We start from the raw sequence: 10,949 nt of genomic DNA, 5'->3' as shown, positions 1-10,949 counted from the left end.
GGTTGCAGTGAGCTATGATGATGCCACTGCACTCTAGCCCAGGTAAGAGAACAAGACCCTGTCTCAAAAAACAGCAAAAACTTTCCATGTGTTCCAGACCCTCAGTGTGTTCTCGGGGTGTCAGCAGGAACAGGCTGGGGACACCCTCACTATGTCCCTCACAAGCTTTCAGGGAACAGCTCATTCTAGATACGACCTTGAGTCTCTCCTCACTTCATCTTCTTTTTGCAGCTCGGAACTTTGATCTGCAGAAATCTGAGAACATGCTCCGGCAGGTGAGGCTCCGTTAGCCTTGATGTCCCATACACTGCGCCCTGGGGATTGGGACAAAGAGTGGGGACTCTCGCCCCATCCCATTCTCATGTTTCTTCTTCCTTCCTCCTTGGATCCTTTCTGCATCAGACGTGGGTCCCCGCAGCCCTCCTCCTGTCCCCATGCCCAGGGCTGCTGGTGGAGCCTAGGTATGCTCTGACAGGATCTTGGCTGCTGCGGGCAGAGGGACCTGGCCTGGTGTCCTCAGGTGCCCCACAGAGGCCTTTGAGACAGGCAGTGTCTTTAGCTCTTGCCGTGTCCCTGCAGCACGTGGAGTTCCGGAAGCAACAAGACCTGGACAACATCCTCTCGTGGCAGCCACTGGAGGTGAGCCCCATGCAGCAACCCTCAGGCCACCTGATGCCCTCCCCCACCTCCCCCCTCGCCCCCACGTCCAGCCACCTGATGGAGCAAGGACCTTACCCACATGCCCAGGTGATCCAGCTGTACGACTCGGGTGGCCTGTGCGGCTATGACTATGAAGGCTGCCCTGTGTGGTTCGACATCATCGGGACCCTTGACCCCAAGGGTCTCCTCCTGTCCGCCTCCAAGCAGGAGCTGATCCGGAAGCGCATCAGGGTCTGCGAGCTGCTGTTGCGTGAGTGTGCGCTGCAGAGTGAGAAGGTGAGCGGCTGGGCTGGGGGTGCACGGTGGACCTAGCCTGCCTAAAGGGTGGCACCCTATCCCCCACCTCTCCCCGTCCTCAGCTCCCCGAGCTCTGGGGGAACATGGGCTTCTCCCACCGTTGCCCATCCTTGAGCAGCTACCATGTGTGTGACACTGCTGGCGTGAGTGAAGGGCCACCAAAGCCTTTACATGAGACACTGACATGGGGTGCAGCTCTGTTCCCCTGGAACCCTGGGAATGGTGGACAGTCAGCTTTGCTTCTGGAAGAGACGTCCCCTCACTATAAACTGCATAACTATAAATGCCTGATGTGCACCCCTGAAAGCAGTGACCCTGGAAACTGGGCACGTCCCTTGTGGGACCCCGCAAAAAAATATTGAATCCTATGGGGCATGGGGCTTCTAAGCCAAGAAGGACTCCATGTCCGCCTTTGCAGATCTCACGTCCTTGTCCCTGAGCTGTCCCCTGACCCTCTGTGTCATTCAGAGTGAATCTAGTGCCAAGTGTGGCCTTGTTGGTTTTGTCAGTCTAAGCGTCTAAATGCGCGTAGGAGGAAGACCCACCTGGTGGGGGTGGTATGTCACTGTGACGCCATCTGGCTAATGGCTGACTGCACATGACGAGGGTGGGGCCCGCATCACCAACACCTGGTACAAGGCTCGACACAAAATAGTCCCTCAACAGAGATCCGTGGCAAGCATGCGTGAATTGCAAAGCACTATTCAGTGGCAGGTTTGAAAAGATGTACGTCTCCCAAACAAGGGAGCTGATCTTGTTGGGTTGACAAAGTTTCTTCCACTTCGTGGATGTCCCTGGTTGGAGCTGATAATGATGGTGATAATGTCACCAATACTATCTGCTAGTATCTATCAGAGACCTGCCACGTGCCATGCACTGGGCTCTTTGTGCATCATCTCACTGGGTTCTCACGGCAATTCTATCAGAACGTGGAATTCTCTGGTATTAATATTATTTTACAGAGGAAGAACCTAAGGGTTAGAGGGGTTAAAAAACAGTCTGAGGCCATGCATCCTGCCAGCAGCGTAGCTCTAGCTTGGACACAGCCATGGGACCACAGAACACTGGCTGACATCGCCTATTATTGTACATAAAGATGCCCAATGCGTAACGAATGATGTCTTTAATTCTACGGTTAACTTACTCCAGGCAGTAGTGTTGAGCAAAGTGTGATAACACCATGAATCAGACGGTGCCAGGGCTTAGATGCGGCGTCTCCGTAGAACCTGGATGGGCTCCATCTGTTTGGAAGACACTGTGGGCTGCCAGCGGGAGTAGGGTGGCAGGGCAGCGGGGAGAAGAGCCTGAGTCTCCCTGGCTAAGGTCTCCCAGCTGGAGCTGTTGCCTGAGCAATGTTCCTGCTCTGTCCTGTGTAGCTGGGCAGGAAGATCGAGATGGTGTTGATGGTATTTGACATGGAGGGGCTGAGCCTGAAACACCTGTGGAAGCCAGCTGTGGAGGTCTACCAGCAGGTAAGGTGGGCAGCTGGCTTGACACTGGAGCAGCAATGGTTCCCAGGCTGGTAGGGAGCCGCTGCCCACACCAACCTGGGAACCTTGGTCCGTAGGGAGCAGCGTGCCAGCCAGTGACACTAGCCAGGGTCCACCTTCCAAAGAGAAAGAATAACACAGAGGAGGAAGCACACGTTCATGGGGAAGGCGACACGGGCTGGGGATGGGCCTCTTGTCTCAGCAGCATCAGAGGCCACAGAAACCCAGGGGTAGGGGATGCTAGAACATGGCCTTGACCAGACTCATCTTGACTCCACAGTTTTTTGCCATACTGGAAGCAAATTATCCTGAGATGCTGAAGAATTTAATTATTGTTCGAGGTGAGCCCATGACCGGGATGACCTCCTGGGGAGGGCAGGGATAGCAGGTACACCGTTGAGTTCAGGGCTTCTCAAATCATCCTTTGTGAAGAACCAGTTTTTTGTTTATTTGGTTTCTGTTTTCGATCTGTAGTTCCACTCCTTCCCAGACAAATACTTTTGTAATATACAAAGGCGTGGCTGGTATGTTGAAGCAATCTCACCTAAGTTATAAGTTTCTAAATGTTTGCTGTTATTTTCTTTACTTATTTCAACATGGACTGGTAACACACTGTCCATGGACCGCGCTGGTTGATGGACATACTTTGAGTGGGGCTGGCTCCCGTCCGAGATGGCCTGTGTAGTGAGGGGGTCACCATGTGTGCTCTGAAATCAGGTGATCTGGGTTCAAATCTAACCAACTCTATGACTTTGAGCAAGTCTATTTAACCTCACTGAGCCTCAGTTTTCCCACTCTGTAAAATGGGGCTCCAAGAGCACCCTCCCCATAAGATAGCTGTGAGGTTAAATGAGACAGTCTGCGGAGAAGACACAGAGCCTGGCCCACAGACAGTACTCAGTGTGCAAGAGTTATTCAGGGTGGGACAGAAAGTCTAGTGCAGTCACCTCATCTGCTTGCACCCAAGAGGATTCCAGCATAACCTGGGAAAACCTTGAGTGTGGAAAGGAAGTGTTATCACTGGGGAACCAACTTTGCTGGTGCCAGCTTGTGCTCAAGACCTTACAACTGGGTTGGGGGAGGCAGTTGTTTATTGAAAGCCAGGCACTGTGCCCAGTGTTGCATATACATTATTTACTCTCCATTTTACAGTTAATAGCACTAAGACTCAGAGAGGGTAAATAATTAGATGAAGGTCACACAGGAGGGAATGGCAGAATCCATATCTGTCCAACTCTTGTCCAGCATGTGCCCTTGGCCGTGGCTTTATATACCCAAGTCCTCGCTTGTCTAGCTCCCCACGGGACCTTTGTGTGTTTCAGCCTCCAAACTATTCCCCGTGGCCTTCAACTTGGTCAAGTCCTTCATGAGTGAGGAGACACGCAGGAAGATAGTAATTCTGGGAGGTGAGTGATTTGGCTTCCTGACATCTGCCTGGGAAGCAGAGGTCAATGCTAAAAGCCCCTTCCTCCCTGGCTCATCCTCTTGACTCAGGCACTGACCCTGGCCCGACCCCAGTCAGCCTCAGCGTGCACAGGCAAGGCCTAGGGTACTAGACCATGTCCTGGGAGCCACATAAAGCTCTTGGGTGCTCTTAGAGCAGCACCTAGGGGAGCAAGCCAAGCACATATGAGGTCCCCTCACTGGGCTCGGCCCCGCTGCCCTCTGTTGAGTCTCCTGAGCCCCTTCGGAGCCCCCCTCCTGCCCCCACACAGACAACTGGAAGCAGGAGCTGACCAAGTTCATCAGCCCCGACCAGCTGCCCATGGAGTTTGGGGGGACCATGACGGACCCCGACGGCAACCCCAAGTGCTTGACCAAGGTACAGAGAGCCCAGAGGGTGGGGAGGAGGGGAGACAGCGTGGTCCAGTGCCTGCTCACCCACCCTCATCCACAGATCAACTACGGGGGCGAGGTGCCCAAGACCTACTACCTGCGCAACCAGGTGAGGGCGCAGTACGAGCACACGAAGTCCGTGGGCCGCGGCTCCTCCCTGCAGGTGGAGAATGAGATCCTGTTCCCAGGCTGTGTGCTCAGGTAGGGATGGTGGCCACTCCACACCTGGGCACAGCTGGGAGGGGCTCCAGAGCCCAGGCAGGTGTTCGTCACTGGGACTCTGTCGTCCACTGCAGGTGGCAGTTTGCATCAGATGGTGGGGACATCGGCTTTGGGGTTTTCCTGAAGACCAAGATGGGGGAGCGGCAGAGGGCTGGGGAGATGACGGAGGTGCTGCCTAGCCAGCGCTACAACACCCACCTGGTGCCCGAGGACGGGAGCCTCCCCTGCCTCAAGGCTGGTGTTTGTAAGAGCTGCAGGGTTCACTGGAGTGGTTTTCCCCCTCATGGTGGAGAAATGAGCTGACCGTCTCTGGCCAGTCTACCCCATGTTTGCCCTCTATTTCCAGGTCTCGGGGAGGGTGTGGGGACTGTGTAAGCTCCTCCATGCCATGGCTCCAGTGGAGCTGTCTCCTGGGGTCAGGGAGCTGATGAGTGGCCCGTACATGTGGGTGCAAAGGCAGAGACTCATTGTGGAGGAAGAGCCGGGGTTCAGAGCCCAGAGCCTTGGGGTCATCTCCTGGGAAGTCCCCACACCAGGCTTGTCAGGCGAAGAGACAGGTACGTAGCAGCCATGGGCTCCCTTGTGGCAAGGGAGAGTTAGGAGAGTGGAGACGGCGACATCTGCATGACTCCCCAGGTCCCAGAGTTCGACAGACCTTGGCAGTGAAGGAAATGCCTTCTGCGAGATGGAAAAGCGGCTCCATAGCTCGGCCCTTTCCTCTGGGGGAAGCAGGGCTCCTCCCTGGGTTGGGACATCAGGATAAGAGAAAGCCAGTCCCTCCCTTCATTGCTCTGTGATCGCTGGAAAGTCGGATCATCTCTCTAAGGCTGTTTCCTCCTCTATAAAATGGAGGTGACAGTACCTTCCACATGGGGCGGCTTCAAGGATTCGGGGAGCTGCGACTGCCTCTAGTGGGGTGCCTGGTGCATAGAAGGGGCGTGTGCATGCTGGCGGTTGTCATTCCTTTACGGAGCACAAGCATCGCCCAGGCAGATTGTCATAAGCAACGGGCTTAGGTCTGAGTGGGGCACCAGGAGTGCGGATGTGCCGGGCCGCGCTCTGCCTGATCACCTCTCCGTCATTGCAGACGTCCTGCGCTTCGATAACACCTACAGCCTGGTGCACGCCAAGAAGGTCAGCTACACTGTGGAGGTGCTGCTCCCCGACAAGGCCTCCGAGGAGAAGTTGCAGGGTCTCGAGGCAACGAGACCCTCCCCAGAGCAATGAAGACCCCGGCCGCCGCCTCTGTGCCTGTGCTCTCCAAACCCTTCTCACCCTCCCGGGGCCCCTGCCCTCCAAGCAGGGTGGTGCTGAAGGTGGCTGCAGAGAGCCACCTACCCTGTGTCACATCTCAGAAGGGGGACAACCAAAGCCTAGGCCGCCCTGAAGATTCAGAGAATGGGAGTGAGAATGAGAACCCTGAGGAAGGGTCCTGCCTGTAGAAGCTGCCCTCGCGTCCCTCCCGACAAGATCCACCCACCCCAAGACTCGCCCACACCTAGTGTCCCAGCTTGGGGCTGTGTGCATAGGCCCTTGGCCCTGCAGGGAGCACAGCTTCAGGCCTCGAGAGCAGAGAAGCCCTGTTTTCTGCAGGTGGAGGCCAGCAGGGATGGGCAGGGGAGATGGGGCAGGGGTGAGGGTCCTGGTTCCAGCAGAGCTTCCAGGTCTGTCCAAGCTTTTTCTTCTGCCTTTGGAGGGAAAATCAGAAATGGAGAAGTGGGACCCCTGGGTGTGGCTATATGGGTTGACTCCAGGGAGCAACGAAGCCATCAGCCAGAGCCTGGGAGCCCAGGCTGTGCTGCCCTGCCCCCTCCCCACTCTGCCCTCTGCCCCTGGCTGGGCCAGGCCAGTGGCCACTGGTATCTCAGAAGACCTGGGCCCATGGCTCGGGGTCGTTGCACCTGCTGTTTGTCCTTATGGGTTTCCGTCCCACAGGGCAAAAGAGTACTGTCCACCAGTGATGGCCCTGAGGGTGAAAGGTCGGTCAGATGTCCCTGTAAAAGGGGTCCCTGTTGCAATGCAGTAGCATCCCAGATGCCAAGCCCCTCCCAGAGACCAGAAGCCTCCACAAACGCCATCTGTCCAGGTGCTTTGCAAGCAGGAAGCCAGGCCCCAGCCCCTTTCCTGCCCCCAGAGGCTGTGATTTCACTTTCTCCAGTTAATAAAGGCTTTCTCAATTACCCAGGACCTATTTTAGGTGAGAAAATGATGAGCCTTGAGAAGGTGGGGTCCTCAGGTGAGCACTGCGGGGTCTTTGGGGCCCCCAGCCCCTGCAGTTGGGGCAGCTGCGCCATTCACAGGTGCACATGCATAGAGTCTGAACACAGGCCCTGCTGCTATAAAAGGCATACTAAGTAAACTAAACGCCTAGAGCCAGTGCCACCGGGCAAGTGACAAAGGGGTCGGGTGCAGGCACCAGCGACTGAATCCCAGAGCTGGGGGAGCACGCCTAGTGGCCTAGCGGTTACACGGGGAGTTCAGTAGTCACCTGCGGAGGTGAGAGCAGGACCTTCTACCAGGCAAGGTGGGCCGGGGCACATTGGGAGCTCTGCTGGGGATCTGCCCTCAGCAACCCCATCCCTAACTCTTAACAGTGTCACTTTAAAAACAAAAAAAAAGGAAATCGCCCAGAGCAGGGCGGGGCGCTGGTTTGCCCAAAGTTTTTTTCTCCATTTATTCTTTTGTTCTTAAATGTTTACTGGGTATCTGCCAACACCAGGCTCTGCAGGCCCTGGGGACACCAAGGCACTTGCCCCATGGTGGGAGGCGGAAGTGACTCTGATGATCAGTTAGCGAGTGGGGGTGTCGTCACCACGCGTGCTTGTGGGGACAGGAGCTGAATTCTGGGGGAGAGCCCAGCAAAGAAATCTGATGGGGTCAGATGTTCTTTGCCCAAGATGGTGACCCTGAAGGGAGAGCGATTGGATGTGGGGGTGACTGGGTGCAGGTGAACCTTCCAGACTGAGGAATGGGGTGTGGGTGGCCGGGGGGCCTGGGGGTGTCTGAGGAGCCAGAGGGGCTCTCCTGGCCTTGGGCAACACTGGTAACATTTGCTGTTTCTTCATGAACAACTGTGTGCACATTAGATAGCTTTTAATAAAACTCTTTTATCATTTGGGTTGCGAAACAGAGCCTTCTTGCTTGTCAGTAAAAAATGGCAAAAATCTTGGCAGGAGGCCACAGATGAAAACTCTTGGTCAAAAATTGAGTGTTTGGGCCAGGCGTGGTGGCTCACGCCTGTAATCCTAGCACTCTGGGAGGCTGAGGCGGGTGGATCATTTGAGCTTAGGAGTTCGAGACCAGCCTGAGCAAGAGTGAGACCCTGTCTCTACTAAAAATAGAAAAGAAATTGGCCAAACAATTAAAAAAATAGAAAAAATTAGCCGGGCATGGTGGCGCGTGCCTGTAGTCCCAGTTACCTGGGAGGCTAAGGCAGGAGGATCGCTTGAGCCCAGGAGTTTGAGGTCGCTGTGAGCTAGGCTGACGCCACGGCACTCTAGCCCGGGCAACAGAGCGAGACTCTGTCTCGAAAAAAAGAAAAAAATTAAGTGTTTGGAAACACCCAGGCCTCATTTGTCCGGGGCATGGCGGCAGTACCTACCCTTCCCAGCCCATCTCCTCGCTGAGGGTCCCGCAATCTTCAGGGTGACGCAGGTGGAGATCAGGTGGGATCCATGGCATGGTCTGATGGCAGTTGGAAAGGTGCCCCTGCCCTAGCCCAGCTCACCTCCCAAGGAGCCTGGCCAGAGGGAATGTCACTGTGAGAGAGTCTCAGGTACCCAGAGCGGGTCTTCAGCAGAGCTCCACAGCACAGCGCTCTACAGTTTGCACAGCCCCTTTACATTAAACCCTGACGCAGACAGGGGTAATAGCCCCACTTCACAGGCCACGAAGCCTCGGTATCCAATAGAGGAGCTGCAGCCAGCATCCAGGTCAGCTGCCGGCAGTGCCCCTGCCCTGCCTCTCGGGGGGAAAGAGGGTGCCACTATGGGGCAGGGGGCACACAATGCGACAGAGTAAGGTGCTGGGTTCCTGGGGTGGAGGGAAGTCCCAGGGACTGCAAAAAGCTGCTCAGACGTTTGTGCCTCTTGGTGGGAGGTGACGGTGCCAGTGCCACACTCCCGAACGCCTGCTGGGTGCCAGACCCAAGCTGAGGCAGGAAGCATCGCCCCCAGTTTACAGATGAGAAGAGTGATGCTCAGGGTAGGAAGTGACTTGTCATATCACATAACATAAAGAAAGATGTGATCCTGGGTCCCTCTGTCCAGACAGCCCAGGAGATGCTGAGCACACTGGGGAGGAGCCGCTGGGCCAGCACCTCCTCCCGCCCCTCCTCCCGCCTTGCTTGGCAGGGGGAGGGGGAGAAATCTCTGCCTTTGGCCACCAGGGGGCGGTGTTGGGCTGGCTGCACCTCTGTCCCCCAGGGGCGTGAACAGGGACAGCCCTTCACATCTGGCTCATTGAACAGGTGAGTTGAGGCCCTAAGAGGCCCAAGCTGTCTGTGGGGCCTCTGGAGTGGCAGAAAGAGGCACAGGTTCTACCCCCTGTGTTCCTACCCCCTCCCATCCAGACTCCCAGGGCAGTCAGAAAAATCTTCCTGCAATGAAAATCTGATCATATCACTTCCTGTGTACGCCCTTTGCTGGTTCCTCATTTCCCCTTGGGTAAAATCAGTCTTGTTGGTGGCTTACAAGGCCCTCTGTGACCCAGCCACTATGCCCCCCGCCCCGACTCCGTTCCAGCTCCATCAACGCCTTGAATTCACCAATTCATCAAGCTCCTTCCTGCCTCCCTGTCTTGGCTCATGCCATTCCCTCAGCCTAGGACTCCCTCTCCAACCTTGTTCTGTGCATCCGCAAGGTCAGAAGAGTCCTTTTCTGGAAGGCCTTCCCTAGGTCCCACTACCACCTGGGCCCTAGCAGGCAGGGTCCCTTCTCCGCACTCACAGAGTAACTGGACCAGAGCTCATCATGTGATAACAGTCATCATCTGCCTCGTGTCTGACTCCATTCACCCCCAGAAGCTCCATAAAGCCTGGCAAAAAATAATAGATAGCATTTACTGAGCACCTGGACAGGCTTGCTGCTCTAACTACACTACCTTGTTTAACCTTTGTGGCAGATTGTCAAATAATCATGCCCATCTTACAGGGGAGGAAAGTGAGGCTCAGAGAGAAAAAGTCATTTGCTCAGTGGTGGCACTGGGACTGGAATTGGGGACGTCTGACTCCAGAGCCACGTGCCTTCCTGGGCCATCCACCCCTGGAGGTTGGGTCATTCCAGGAGCACAGCCAAAGGGCAGTCTGGCAGCCAGACTCAGCACTGTAAAGAGATCCAAGGAGAGGGCTGGCAGGGCAGCCACAGAACAGGCGAGAAGGAACCAGAAAGGATGGGCTCACCTAGCTGTGTCCTAGTCCTGGAGTTGAAGGCAGGCTGGGTGACCAGCCCAATAAAAACAGTACAAGCCTACACTATTGATCACTTACCATGTGCCAAGTGGTAGATGAGATACCTTATTGGCCTATTCTGTACTGACCATCTCAGTACCTAATAAGAAGGGGATGTTATCAGCCCCGATTTACAGGTGGAAAAACTGAGACTCAAGATCACACAACACATTAGAGGTGAAGCTAGGATTCAAACCAAGGTAGCCAAGCCCATGTTTCAGCATCTTACATTTCTGAACAATTTGGGAATTATTTGTTCTGTGTCAGTAAAGGAATTACAACTGCTTGGGCTGTTTTGTTGGTGGTCACCCCAGACATAGTCCCCCTTTTGAGTAGTCTTAGGCTGTACAGGCTTTCCAAGGATGTCAATGAAAGCAGAGACCAGTTTGGCATGAAGAATTTGAGATATTCGATGCCCTTTGGATGCCCCCAGGCATTGAGGGAAGGGATGTGCCAGCTCCAACCCTGGACAACATATAAATTAAGACCTCTTCCACTTTGCAGAATCCTTCACTATCCTCCCTACTCCTACCACCATAACATCCTATGATAAGTAGCAAAGGTGTCATATAAGAGCAGAAAGTGAAGAGTCTATGAACTTGACCAGGAGCTGTGTCCCCAGCTCAGACATCTTTGGGGTCTCCTCTTGCAAGTCTTGACTTTTTGGTGGCTGTTGGTATTTTGTGGCACAGACAGCAGCAGTATCATCAACATCATCATCATCATCATCATTATCATACTGAATTTTATTTTCTAAGTGATGAAGGGAGATAAAACCAGATGATAAAGAATCTACATCAGGAAAAAAAGCTACTAGAGCTAACAAACAAGTTCAGCAAGGTTGCAGGATATAAGATTAATATACAAAAATCGGTTGTATTTCTATACACTAATGATGAGCAATCTAAAAATGAAAGTAAGAAAATAATTTCATTTATAATAGCATCACAAAGGATAAAATACTCAGGAATAACTTTAACCAAAGAAGTGCAAGACTT

The 10,949-nt window shown here is 54.3% G+C and overlaps 1 protein-coding gene across 1 annotated transcript in view; it reads left to right on the top strand.

Moving 5' to 3' along the window:
- The window catches only part of SEC14L4 (SEC14-like 4 (S. cerevisiae)), a 20,059-nt gene extending 13,185 nt beyond the window's left edge, over positions 1-6,874 (top strand). Inside the window, exons 3-12 of the mRNA XM_012658011.1 lie at positions 232-275; positions 580-639; positions 748-936; positions 2,334-2,429; positions 2,728-2,788; positions 3,770-3,853; positions 4,163-4,269; positions 4,345-4,484; positions 4,580-4,749; positions 5,593-6,874. Coding sequence (XP_012513465.1) covers positions 232-275; positions 580-639; positions 748-936; positions 2,334-2,429; positions 2,728-2,788; positions 3,770-3,853; positions 4,163-4,269; positions 4,345-4,484; positions 4,580-4,749; positions 5,593-5,732 — 1,091 coding nt within the window. The 3' untranslated portion in view covers positions 5,733-6,874. The remainder of the gene's footprint in view (positions 1-231; positions 276-579; positions 640-747; positions 937-2,333; positions 2,430-2,727; positions 2,789-3,769; positions 3,854-4,162; positions 4,270-4,344; positions 4,485-4,579; positions 4,750-5,592) is intronic.
- Positions 6,875-10,949: the final 4,075 nt, after the last annotated feature.

Source organism: Propithecus coquereli, unplaced genomic scaffold, assembly GCF_000956105.1.
Source record: "Propithecus coquereli isolate 6110/MARCELLA unplaced genomic scaffold, Pcoq_1.0 Scaffold567, whole genome shotgun sequence".
Taxonomy (NCBI): Eukaryota; Metazoa; Chordata; class Mammalia; order Primates; family Indriidae; genus Propithecus; species Propithecus coquereli.
Note: the sequence above shows the minus strand (reverse complement) of the source record. Positions and strands in the feature narration are given on the sequence as shown.